Source organism: Astatotilapia calliptera, chromosome 7 (genome assembly GCF_964374335.1).
Source record: "Astatotilapia calliptera chromosome 7, fAstCal68.1, whole genome shotgun sequence".
Lineage (NCBI taxonomy): Eukaryota > Metazoa > Chordata > Actinopteri > Cichliformes > Cichlidae > Astatotilapia > Astatotilapia calliptera.
In genome coordinates, this window is record NC_137428.1 from 20,805,735 (window position 1) to 20,820,055 (window position 14,321).

The window sequence follows — 14,321 nt, forward strand, 5'->3', positions numbered from 1 at the left end:
GACACATGGATCTGAGGCAAATGGGGAAAAAAAGAGACTATCTAAGTTTCCTATTTCTATCACTAGCTGTTCTGCTGTGTGTGATAGGTATTCTGCATGGAGTGCTTCCTCAGCACTTCATCTTTGCAGGAGGTGAAGCTTTTCGGGGTGTCAGCAAAATGTCTGTGAGCACAAGCTTTGTACCAGGGAGTCTGTCACATTTGTCTCTAGATAGTGGATTACTGAGTTTCACAGACATGCAGTAACTGCAATGGGCTCGCTTAGTTGCCCACTAGAGATTTTGCCCATCTCCAGAGGGAAAAGGCATACTTTCACATTAGACATGCTGAGACTAAAAAAAAAAGCAGGAAAAACAGAAATGAGGGAAATCTGAAATGCAAATGAAAGGCCTTTCAAGCCATGTCCTTGCATTGTGCTACTACCTGATAATGTGGATTACTAAAATTTAAGAGGCTCTGCATAAATCTCTGTTGAAAGCGACTCCTGATAAGATTTCATACTAAAAAAAAGACTTTTAAAAGAAATAGTCAGTGACTATCCTAACACTGCCAGTTAGGTTGGCTCTTTATTTACAAGTTTTAAAGAAAGAAAGAAAGCACTCAATTAATCAGTCAATCAATAGCTGATGTCCATCTTTTGCTCTACATATAGACTGGTTACCTGCATGATATTAAAGCATATTTTCTAAAACTAACGATGACCATTTAAAGTTCTGCTTCCATGCATTTAAACTTTTATCACCAGTCTTCATCCACCAAGCAAGTTCTTTCCAAACTACTTAGTCTGAATTATGTGGCTCCTCAAAAACCCTTCTGGACACATTATCGGATAACAGTGGACCCATGAACCCAAGTTGCACTATATGGACAAAAATACTGGGCCAAATCTCTTAATCTTTGACTTCAGGTGTTTTTACTCCTATTGCCATGGGGGTATAAAATCAAGTAGATTCAGTGCGGTCTGCCGTCACATTTGTGAAGGAATGAGTCATTTAAAGAGGTCACTGAATTTGGGTGAGGTAATACAAACAGGATGCCACCATCGCAACAAGTCAGTTTGTGAAATTTCTTCCCTTGTAGAAATTCCACAGCCAACTGCACGTGGTATTTTTGCAAAGTGGAAGTGTTTAGAAACCACAGCAGGGTTAATCTTCTGGCATTAACATCAGCACAAAAGTGCACCAGGAGCTTCATGAGAAGCATTTCTATGGCAGGGCAGCTCCTTTGGGTGTAATGTGTAAGTGACCCAGTACTTTTGTCCGTATAGTCTGGATACTGGATACATAGTTTAGAAGCTGTTTTTTTTAACCTTTGCAAAGCTGAACCGCTTCTCACCCTTTGATAATCTGTAAAATGAATAAAGTAGATGCAAACAGAGAGAGAAGGTAAAAAGGTAGAAAGTTCATTCATTCAGTAAACCCATAAGGTTCAGAAGCATGAAGATTATGTTGGCTGAGTGTTAGTGATCCATCAAAGGAAAGTCTGTTGTTCCATTTTTATCTGCCGCGGAGCCTTTCTTCCTTGTCTTGCTTGGCAGTAACTCCCCCCAAACCTCCTCTGTCTCTCCTTCCCTTTTTCTTCCCCTCTGGTTCTTTCAGAACGTTTCTTGGGGTAAGCAGTACTCCTATGCCCTCTTCAAAGCCATGAGCCACATGCTGTGCATCGGTTATGGTGCCCGGGCACCCGTCAGCATGTCTGACCTTTGGGTCACCATGCTGAGTATGATTGTAGGAGCCACGTGCTACGCCATGTTTGTTGGCCATGCTACAGCTCTAATCCAATCACTGGATTCCTCACGGAGGCAGTACCAAGAGAAGGTAAGAGTCCTGCAGTGGCACACACAATATTAAATTCCTGAGATTTAAAAGAACACTGGGTATGATACATGGTATGATGTATGCGTACACATCTTTAATGGTTTGTTGTTTAAAGGTAAGTTAAGCTAAGTACTACTGAGATGGTCTCAAAGTATTAATGTGATTTTTTTCTTTTTTTGTGACTCTGTAAAGTCCTGCTCATTGGAGCTGGATTTAAATAAATTAGCCCTCAATTACACTGTGGACCAATAGGTTGAGCTCCCACAATATAAATATAAATATATCTGCGGCGATGACTAGGAAAGAGGATTTCCTACCTACCCCCAAGCAGATCTCTTAAGGTCAACAGGGTGATGAGGTCTATGACATAAGCAGCCACCTCACTGTCTGTATGCTGCCAGTGGACACATTTTATTTTTCCCTTTTCCTTCAGTTCCTATTACATCATTATATCTTCTTTCTTTTTTTTCACGTAGAGGATGATTATCCAGCATTTCAACTGAGCCACCATCTGTGATCCCGCTGTGGGGCCTGGGCAATTCCCAGAACACCCAGCCATGACTGATGCGCTTTGTGTTTGCACGCAAGAAGCAGAGTTTAACTCCCAAACTTTGCCTGTGCTTATGCTGCAGAACGCATTGTACATACCACACTATTGGGCGTGGGGATTAGTCCTCTATGGTATGTCTTCATCCACAAACAAGTTTAGGATTAAGATAACTTAATCTTTAACTTACAGGATGATGTAAGAACAGTTACATCAGGTCACACTGATTTTGTAAGACACTCCTTTTCTTCCCAAAGGAAATAGTTTTTTTTTCCAAATATGATATAAAGACAGTGAGTCAGCTGAAATGCGATTAACAGAAAGCGCTAATTATCTTGTCTTAGTACATTCTTATTTACTATGACATGCTGTGTGTGTGAGAGCTGAAACAATTACTCAGAAATTAAGTCTTTAACAGTGTTTAATGCAGGGTTTATTCTTCAAGCCATTTTTCACCCAGTAATGGAGTCTAATTCCTGCATTTCAGTATATTTTTTATTTTAAGCATTTGCTACTTTTCCGTGTCAAAAGATATCAGAAGTGGCAATAATTAAATAACTAAAGACAATAAATCTTCATATACAAGTTGTTCAGTTTGTTATTTAAGACAATTTTTCAGTATTTGTCTATGATTTCAGAAAAATTATTTAGATATTATTTAAATAGAAAGCAATTAAACAGATTAATTTAGAATATAAGAAATAAAACTGATGTTTTCCCTTTAAGTTTTCATCATTTTTTAAAATTATATTATGAAAATGGGTTATAATGGGTCAGGAAGTTAAAAATATTATTACCAATTACTTTGATTTTTCCCGCCATGTAATTATTCATCTTTTAATAATCTATAAAAAATTTCATGTGGTTTAACAGCACACTTTTTGACTTCCTGAATTCAATGAATGTTGATCATATCCATCCACTAAGCGAGCCCTCCAGCAGCTTACATCCCTATTGAGTTTATCAGAACATATCCACACAAACGCACACACAGAGGCACGACTGGACAGAGGTACAAAGCACACATTATTTATCCTTCCAGAGATGTAGTCATAATTCTTATCAGAGCATTGGTAAAGTCACCTTGGCTATTACAGGACGTGCTAAAATACCTCTTCGTTAATTTACACCTTGCTTATAAAATCATTTAGCCATTGTCGGTTTATTCAAGTGTGATGGCCCGACCTTGCCAGCTGTCCTCATGGTCAGTCCAATCTAGAGGAACATCCCCCTCGGTGCGTTTTGGCACCACATTGCAATCTTACATGTCACCTAAAACTTGAAATTAAAACTGCAGTTTCTATTGTCTTTGCAAAAGTGTTATCACAAATCCGCACAAATTAGTAAAATGCACATTTATCATTATCAATACAAAGTGTTGTTTGACACATAAATCAGATCAGATGAAACAGATTCGAAGAACAAGACAGCAAATAAAAGGGCTATAATAAAAAAAATTAATGGAATGCTGACTGATCATTAATATGCAGATATAATTATGAGTTATATTCACAGCATAGCAAAAAAATTTTTAAAAATCATGACGGCAGGTTGCCCTCAGCAAACAAGCGAGCCGTGCCAAGTCACTGTTTGAATTAGTGGCACATCTCCAGCTCAGTTGCTCCAAAGCAGATGTACATCACACACTATTTTTAATCTACATCCCTTTCTGTCCCTCTAACGTCACCCCAGGAATCGAACTGACAGCTTCGGGGCCGCGAATGCCATGTTCATGGTAACGGAGCTCCAGTGTGGAGCCAGGTTCAGCAGGGGCTGATTTGCTGCATGGCTGTGCATATCAGTGGAGCAGGCTGCAGAGCAGCAGGGATGGGTTCAGGGTGCTGAGCCTCTAGCCATTACATCTATCACTGCCACAGCTGGAGGGTTGGAAACATGGATGGAGAGATGGATGGGGATGCGAGGTTATAAGTTATCTGAGGCCGGAGGATGTTTATGACAAGAACATGATGAGCAGTAAGAAAGTAAAGTGATTGTTGTTGATAGGTTCTACTTAATTTCCAAAAACTCAAAAACTAATTTTATCCAGACTAGGAGAAAAGAAAAAACAGACCAAGCAAAAGCTATAGAGAAGAGAGGAAACAGAGATAGTGGGAGGAGAGGGAAGGAAATGAGGGTTTAAAGTATGTATGATATAGAGACATGTCTGCTGTCAAGCCCTGGTGCTGCCACAGTGCAGCTGAGTTGCTCTTTAAGATATGTCCAAGATGTCCCACATTTCATATTTCGGTCTGAGGTTCATTGCAAAGCTAATGTAACTACCTCCCTCCTCTGAAATATTGCAAAGATAATTAAATAGTTTCAAAACAAGTTTCTGAAACATAAATGATTCTGTAAAGGAATACTGTGACCGTGCACCCATCAGATGTCAAACACAGCATCTTGCAATTACATTTATGTCATGCAAGCACTACAAATGGGGTTGCAATTAAATGCATCGTCCTCTGCGTGACACAGACGGGTATCAGATCAATTCCTGCTCAATAAAAGAAGCGTTGAGCACATACAAAGTGGATGAAGCATTTCAAGTCTTTGCACTAATTGCCTGCCCTCTTTAAACTGTCCTTCACGTCTTAGGACACATTCTGCAACAGAGGAGGTTTCATCATTTTACATAATGCTGCTAAACATATATTTATGGGTGATGTTTAACTTTGCAAATTGCAGTGCGCCTGGGTTAAATTAGATCCACAGGAATGCCCCAGGAGTGCCATCAGCCAGGAAAGAAGTGGGTTCTGCCAAGTGACACATCCCAGTGTGGGTGTTAGTCTGACTGGGCCCTGACTATTTCTAGAGAGAGAACGAGAGTGAGAGAGAGAGGGGGGATAAAGAGAGAAATGGATGAGGTGGGATAATGAGGAATGTAGTCAGCATTTATCTAAATTGCTCCTTTAGAAAGTAATTAACCAATAAAATTACACATCTGAATTAATATGAGAATGGAAATTAGTCATAATGAAAAGATAATGTGACGTTAAAGCTGAAGGCCCCATATCGAGCCTAAAATGTGCCCCCATTGCCTTACTCTGTGCCCCACCCTGACCACCCGAGTCGAAATGGACCGGTTGAGCCCCTGCAGACACCTTCTGACTTCGGCTGTGTGAACTCAAAATAAATCAATTTCCCGCAAACAAAGCTCTGGTCCCTTATCACCTTTCTGCAGCCGGGTGAGAAATCAATGAGGGAGGCACTGGGACTCGAGTGGCTCCTCTCGCTAACAAATATCGTTTTATGGGGCTGCCTGCGTCACATTGGTCAAAGCCTCTCAAACTGAACTGTCCTACCAGCCTCGCAGCTGCTGCTGGCTCTCACCTCTATTCTCTTTGTTGAGGTTCATTTTCAGGTGTTGGGGCTTTGGCCGTGCTCGCCGACTACTCTAAATAAATGAGCCAAAGTTTTTTCTGTATTCTTGTGGGTCAGTACTTGCCTGCAGGATAATGCAGCTGGACGTTACACTCCTGCTAATTTTTAGTTAATTACTGGAAACAGGATGTAGAAACGGGATCTTTTGTCTTAGTTAGCCAGAAAAACAGAGATGGCAAGTGTACAGACTCCCTCCTCGCTCCTTTTTAATGTCACACCATTATACTTTTTTAAAAAAGAAATTCTACTTTTTATAATTCGTAGCATCTCAAAATGATTTATTCACTGTATGTCCAGCTAAATCTAAGGACTTGAAATATATTCTTATTTGTCAGAACTGTATTTAAAGTGCAGACAGTTCTCTTCTCAGTTATTAAACAACCCAAAAACCAATGCAAATTATTTGAAAATTATTATTTTAACATTATTTGCATATTAATGTGATAGTAGGTGAAAATTAAGTTGATTGTAATGATGAAACTTGAGCAGTTTAAGGTGCTCAAAAATGACATTTTAATGTAAACAAGAAAAAACAAAGACAGGAAAGGAAAGAGGATAGCAATAAATCACAACACCTGTCACCTCATGATGCTCTATATTATAAGGTAAAGACTCTATGATGATATATAACGCGGTCAAAAGGAGAATTCTTCTTTGAAAATTACCCAATATCCTCTTATGCTCCTGGATACTAGGTATGCCTCGCTTGTTCACATTGCAGCATAGCTCGGTTGCCTATTAGCACTGAGCTTCCTGCATCGGTGAGATAATCTGCTGCTACCTTGGTCTGACATAGCCCCGGGCCTGTACTCGTTCCTACTTTCTTCACCACCTGCCTCTCTTGTTCTGCCTCTCCCTCCCCACACGCAGAACCAGGACATGGCACTGTGACTGTGTGAGAGCACGCCTTGTCCTCAATACAGAGACACAAATATGCACTCTGTGTAGACCACATTTTTGTTGCTTTGCTGTTTATTAAAGGTGCGATTTCCAAATAAATATAAAACTCAAGACTTTACTGGGGCTGCTCTAAGATATCTGATTTTTTTTTTTTTTACATGTTAAGCTGTTAAGTGATGACTGTTTTTCTTTGTCTCTTCTAGTATAAGCAAGTGGAGCAATACATGTCCTTCCACAAGCTTCCAGCAGACATGAGACAGAAAATCCATGACTACTATGAGCACCGCTACCAAGGGAAAATCTTTGATGAGGAAAACATCCTGAGTGAACTCAACGACCCCCTCAAAGAGGTGACACAACATTTTAGAAGCTCTCTTCTTGAGAAATCTGCAGATTTTTCCTTTCGAACGCTCTGATTTTATTTTTGGAACCTTAATAAAAAAAATAGACACTGAAAGGTAGGTGTCACAATGTCTTAGTTTTGGAACATAAGTTAGATCTATTATTAACGGAGTCTCCCCAGGTGAAACTTGACTGGCTGAAAGTCAAAATAGGAAAACATTTCCTTCTGAGACAGAGCAATAAAGGTTACTGTGACGTCAAGCACCAGTTTTGGTCCTTGGACGACCTCCCCCATAAGCACATTACATGTGTAATTATGCAAAGGGATATTAGGGAGCAGCGGAGTAAGAAGTGAATGTAGGATAAATGTAGTGTAGGAATCCTGACCAGCTCTCATAAAGCCCCATTAAGTCACCTTGCAAAGTTATATGCTCAAGAGATGAATGCTACGGTGTGCAGAGTTGCTGCATAGTCCCAAGCACTTACAAGAAAGGTGCAGGGATTTAAAGGGACAGTAAAACATGGGCTTAGTTCAATATGTGCACTAAGCAAAGGTTAAATCCAGCTTAAACTGAGAGAGATCGATAATAGCAAACATGGTCACATCAGAGCAATTTCAGTAAGTCTTACATTTTGTTGTAATTTTATGTACAGTGTTAAAAAAAATAGTTAGACCACCTGTTATACAATCAAGAAATAATACACATATATCTTAGAAAAATATTAAAATATTTGAGAAATCTGCCAAAATTCACATTTTTATGCCTAGATTGAGTACAGATTCTTCATCATCAAAAACCATGAAGCAATTATTTTGAACAAGGTTTATTTCTTTAATTAATGAATTATTAATTGGTATAAACTGAATGAGTACCAGTCGAGTAAATTTAATTTAACCAGATTGAATAAATTATTTTTAGCTTCGTTTGACAAAATGTAACATTTAGTGTTGTACTATATAACAAACTACGTGGAAAAAATTTTTGTACATATTTAAACTTCTTTTTGTAATTAATCAGTTATAACACTGAATCACCAAAACTCATTTTCCTGTTCAGGGATGTAAGTAAATGATTGTAATTTGGCATCTCAAAAATAATAAAGGGCTTTACTACTTTTTTTTTTTTATCTTTTTTTGTGAAACATTATATATTACAATTTCAAATAAATAGCTGCATCTACTGGTTGATGAACCATTACAGAAGCTAACAAAATGATATGTGTGATTACTAGTACTGTTCATTTAAGGCACTCATGGCATATGCCTCAATCTGAGTGTCGGTCTAATAAATTTGATAATTACTGGAGATTTTTTAATATGAAAACCTAATTAGACACCAAAACTTGACTAAGCTTTATTACATTACAAGACAGTGTTCGTCTGATTCGTCATCTGTAATTTGGCAGCTTTGACTTAGTGTCAGCTGACTGCACTTCTGTTCTAATCAGTCTATCCAACAACTGAGGCGCCGTGGTTTCCCCCATGTCAGGTGTGCAGCCTGTTTCCTCTCTGTTTCTAAAAGTATGCGCTTTATTTGATCTCCCATCACCAAAGTAGGTCACTTTACTGCTGGTAGAGTAATATAACCCTTTATTACTTTAATAGACACTTAAACAAATACCACGCTATAAGAAAAACAATAATTAAGCTTACCTACATCTTTATCACAATAATCACTAGGTCTGCTGGGCACCGCACAGTTTAAGCTGTTGTGCACCTCATCTGTGTGCATTTGTCAGAGCAACAGTACAATTATGTTTTGCTGTTCAGCTGTAATAAACCAGATGATTAAGTATTTTGTGGGAGGGAGCAAACTTCTCCCATAGATTTCCATTCCACTGAGTGCTCTGATGAACTGCTGAAGGCCACTACATTGGCATGCTTGGATGACGTAAAAACTGGTGAAATAATCGGAATGACTTAGTTTGATTAATCTCTTTCTGTGAGCTGTTTTTTTTAGCCGAAAGTACCTGAATGTCCCTTTCACTCAGGATCTTCTGACCAGCAGATTATAGCGCTTACTAAGTTTGGGGTTTTTTGTTTGTTTCTTTTTTCTCAGCATATTTTGAATAAATTTCCAGTCTAAAAATAGAAAGGTCTAGTCATATCAACTATTGTCCTGTTTGTCATTGTGGTATGACCACTGCCTTCTTCTGTTTAAAATACGGTATAGTATATTTTACCCAGAGTGAACAGCTCGGTAGGAGATTGGGTAAATTGCTGAGGTTAAATTTGGGGAGATAAAGAGCAACAATGTAGAGCTTTTCCACAGCTCATTTAACGAAAATCAATTAATGTGGCTGTAAACCTGACCATCATCAGTAAAGCCAGGACACTTTCAGACAGACTGAAACCTAAGTGGTTCTGATTGTATGGACAATCTGTGGGGTCCTGACTTAGAGGTCAATTTGGGAACTGAATTAGCTCCACTTCGCACCACTCAGGCTAGGTAAGAATGCCGAATCAGTTAAAGCATACTTATAACTGATTGTGGCAAGCCAGTTATCACAAGTCTGCAAAACAATTATGCTGCTACTGCTGCTGTAGGCTTAAACGATCTCCAGATTTTGTACGGACTTCACTTGGGTTACAAAAACAAAAGATGTATATCCTATGTAAGATGATTCCACCACTATATACATTTTTACATTTATGTCAGAATATTTCTACATCTGCAGAGCTTTTCCAAATTTCCCTGCTGGTTTTAACTTATTCATTTGGTGAACTGTAAAGATCATCCTAAGACAGGCGATCCATCAACATATTGAGCACGGGCAGACTTCGCTTTAAAGAAAAAAAAATGTGTTGCATTCAAGGACACTGCAACATCCAATAATTGATTGTGAGCTCCTAAAAACAGTATTACATTGATTATCTCTGGTAGCTGACAACCTGATGTACAATGTAGACGAGCAAAGATGAACACGAAGGAAAACAAGGACAAAGTAACCTTGACAAAAATAATATTAAAAGAAGAAGAAAAAACACGTTGTGATCAACGTTTTTCTAAGGTGACTTTCAGACTGTCATAAAACAAGAACATCTGAAGCATGTATAGGGATTCAATACAGTTGAACTAGATGAAGTTTGAAGCTAATCGGCTAAAATATGCTAAACCAGAGTCCACACAGCCTAATAGCCAGACTGTTTTGCTGCTCTGTCTCTCCCCCCTGCTCCCTTCCTCGCCTCTGTCTCACTGCCTTTTATTCTCTGCCATATGACAAATCTTTAAATAGGCATAGCCAAACATTGTTTTCCCATGAGGAATCCTGACTGTGCATGAAAAGTGCTTACTATCGTATTCATTAGTTCTGGTGCTTGATTGAGGTCGGAGCCGTGGCTTTACCTGACACTGGCTTCTGAAGCTTAGTTAACATATTTTTTGCCCTCGTGGAGCCAGCAAGCATTTCAGAGATTGGTTATCTTTCTGTTAATGTCCTGTTGTCAGTGGAGGGGAGTTATCCCTCATGTGGGGTCAACAACACATCGCTGCAGATGCCAAGTGCCCCAGCTTTCCATCTGCACAGCAACAGAGATGTGTGGGTAAACAGACAACAAGCTCCTAATCTGCTGCTGGGTCTGAGGGGACAGGATGGGCCAGAGAGATGGCCTGCAGCCGGCACCAGAGGGCAAACTCATCAGGATATGAATTGCGTGCCAAAAAGTTTCTTCGCAGGAGAAATGGAAAGTGCTTTAGGAGCATTAGGGATAAAGCAGCAATATGCATTCCAATTCATTTATGTTTGCAGATACTGTGAAGGCGGCAGAGATGAAAGATTTGAGGTGGTGTTCTGTGTCAGGCTGCCGAACTGAAGCTCATTTTTCACTTTTGGGTTGAAATAACTGAATTATTGATGGCATGATCTCATCTGTTAAATCAACACTTTTCTCTTTTCTTTTTTTCCCCCCTCCACCAGGAAATTGTCAACTTCAACTGCCGCAAGCTTGTGGCCACCATGCCTCTGTTTGCCAATGCGGACCCCAACTTTGTGACGGGGATGCTGAGCAAGTTGAAGTTTGAAGTTTTCCAGCCCAACGATTACATTATCAGGGAAGGCACAGTGGGGAAAAAGATGTACTTTATTCAACATGGCGTTGCAAGTGTCATCACCAAGTTCAACAAGGAGATGAAGCTGACTGATGGATCCTATTTTGGAGGTAAGAAATGTAACTATAAACACTGGAAATTGAACTTCAGTTGCTTATTTTGACTTGTTTTCACATTAAAATCCAAATGTTAGCTACATATTCCACTGTGCTTCTTACATCAATGCACACTGTGTTCTTAGAGTTATACCATATATATGAGACTAGCCTGAGGCCTTTAATGCTTTTTGAAGTTAAGTTATTGTAAATGTAGATTCTCATTAACCACTGTTGGATGTTAGTCAGCTTTCGCTGTTACGTAACCTCTCATCTGGTTGCTGGAGTGGGCCAAGGCGTGGATCAGGCATCCCTTAGGACACACAGAGGTCCCTCCCCCATCCTCACACACACACACACACACACACACACACACTTGGGCGCACATACATGAGCATGAACTCCTCTCACCCTATCTATATGTTCCCGCTGCATTCACTTGGCACGGTGTAAAACAAGGGGCAGTTTCCCAGTTCTGTCCTCTGCTGTGCTCTGCTTCTTCCTCTCTCTTTCTCTCGGCACGGTTCCCACTCCCCATCCAAAGCGTTCCAGATATCATTAATTTTTTAAATGTCAAATGTAATTTCATTGCACTTTGTTTACTCCGACAAAATCCGCAGGCAGACATTGTCGTATCTCTGTGAAAGCAAAGCAAAGTTTCCTATTTTAGAGGTTCTTGCATATTTTATCTCCTGAGTTCATCCCCACTATGGAAGGAGGCTGACGAGTCTAAGAATACCTTCACTTTGGTGTGTCTGTTCCATGCAGTTCACGTCTCAGAGGCGAGCCATGGAATGAAGCGAATCAAAAAAAGAAAAAAGAAAAGAAAGAAATGCATCGACTTTTTTTCCTCCCCTTGCTTGTTCAAAACACAGGAGTACTGACATACATCAGTTAGAAAAGATACCTGCTTCAGATATGTAGTTTCACATATGGGTGGCTTTAAACTCTGCATTAAGTAATGTGGTGATTTGCTGGAAGTGCATATGTGTCATATTCAGGCTTTGTATCCTCTGAGGCTGTAACTCAGAGACATTTTGCTCAGTGACACAGAGCAAGCAGATCATGTTTATGAAACTAAGGTGAAATGTCAGGATAACGCCTTTGGCCAACTAGGCTCTAATAAAAGGATGTTAATAGGATGTATTTTTTTTTCTACACCCTAGAGCCTAGCGTTGTGCTACAGTCAGCACAAACACCTAAGAAAATATTAATTTTCAAAAAAGAAAAAACATTAATTGAAAATTAAGGAAACAAATTAGGAAGCTGGAAACAGATTGTGATTAGCATTTTTAATTAATGATAATGCTACATAGTTGTGTGAGTAACCATTTGAGCTTTCGCCTAAAGTACAATAGAAATAAGTAGCAAATAGCAAACTGTTCAGTCAGTATTAAGATGAAGCAGTTCTTATGAAGACTGACCTCGTACGATCATCAGATTGCCCACCCCCAAGTTTAGTTAGTATTTCAAAAAGATGGAGGGTTCACAGTGAACGATCAGCATCTAATATAAGCCTAATTATAAAAATGAAAATATTAATTAAGAAAATACACTAACATTTAATGAGTCATGTAATAAATTAAATTAGGGATGCACTGTAAATTGTTCACCCAATAAAAAGGGGTGAACAGCCCCACCAGAGCTGCTGCCTTCTGCCCTGTTGGTATTTTTATTTCGTATTTGTTTGGCATTAGCCTTGCGTTGGGAGCAGCTGGCTATGCCCGGCATCTCACTCTACCCCCTTTTCTCAGATGATTTACACTCCCCTTACAACCAGGCCAGATCGTGGCCAGAATGAAAAATCAGCGAGGGGGACTGAGACAGCTTCAGAGATGGAGAGAGCGAGTTACAAAACTGAGCCCAGACACAGGAAACTATTACCATAGTAATGAGTAGGACATCTTTGAGAACAGTAGGTCACAAAGCACCTCTGACAATGGTCAGTGACTCACCTGCATGCTAAAGAGATATCATAGTAATCACAGGTGAGCGTGGTGAATGAGCGTACACATTGGCGTCACACAGCTCTGTGAGGCCGAGGTACTAAAGAGACCACAGTGCAGGGACAATGACCGACAGGAGATTTAAATCCAGATTCGGCTTTAATGTCTTTAATGTCATATGAGACATTTCCACAGCACCCGCCGTAAGTAGAGACGAGGGAAGAAGAGCTCGTTGCCTCGAGTGTGTGACACAAAAAGTGTTGACAAATTATCCGCAATGCCCCAGGGTTCAACAGTGATGCTTTGTGACAAGGCAACAGACACGTGTCAAACCGCATCACTGGAAGTGTTAACAGGGCTCTAACTTACACACACACAAAAAACATACCTAGGAATGCCACGTGTGCACGCTGAGGCTCCAGAAAATGGTATTAAACTTACAACTGTGCTGTGGGGGGCTGAGGATGTTAATGGAGACAAAGTTTGTTCAGAAAAGACAGGCTCATGTGTGCCTAATGTCAAACAACATTTAAAAAACTATAGCAGCTTACACAATACTGTCAACATACTAGTATGGAAGTTTAGTATGAAGCCATGAGAAAAGAGAAAGAGAGATGGCAGATGAAAGCCAATCATAACTGATTTACATTGTGATGGAAAAGCTGAGAGGCAGAAAATGAAGAAATGGTAAATATTTATATAGCGCTTTACTAGTCCCTAAGGACCCCAAAGCGCTTTACATATCCAGTCATCCATCCATTCACACACTGGTGATGGCAAGCTACATTGTAGCCACAGCCTCCCTGGGGTGCACTGACAGAGGCGAAGCTGCCGGACACTGGCACCACCAGTAGGCAACGGGTGAAGTGTCTTGCCCAAGGACACAACGACCGAGACTGTCTGAGCTGGTGCTCGAACCGGCAACCTTCCAATTACAAGGCGAACTCCCAACTCTTGAGCCACGATCGCCCAAGAAGAAGAAGAGGTCTGAAGCAGGTTATGGTTTCACATAGCACAGTCTGGGTCCAGGTGTCTCCAGCTGACTCCACCCACCTGCTGCAGTGTAGAAATAGAAAATGCAGACAGCTAAGCAGTGTCTTATCTGAGTAACTGTGTTTCTGGCCTGCATCTTAGCATAGATAAGTCACAGAAACCCAGAGCACTGTACATATGCATATGCACATATAATCAGAAACTCCTAAGTCCTCTTACAGATGTTCCTAACTGTACTTAGACATATGTTAG

General features: G+C 40.0%; 1 protein-coding gene across 2 annotated transcripts in view; it reads left to right on the forward strand.

Annotated features, from left to right (window-relative positions):
• Positions 1-14,321, forward strand: part of hcn1 (hyperpolarization activated cyclic nucleotide-gated potassium channel 1) — a 71,135-nt gene that overhangs the window by 40,691 nt on the left and 16,123 nt on the right. For both annotated transcript variants that reach the window (XM_080304176.1, XM_026173561.2), the window contains exons 4-6: positions 1,598-1,816; positions 6,848-6,994; positions 10,905-11,145. In XM_080304176.1, the coding sequence (XP_080160302.1) occupies positions 1,598-1,816; positions 6,848-6,994; positions 10,905-11,145 (607 nt within the window). The remainder of the gene's footprint in view (positions 1-1,597; positions 1,817-6,847; positions 6,995-10,904; positions 11,146-14,321) is intronic.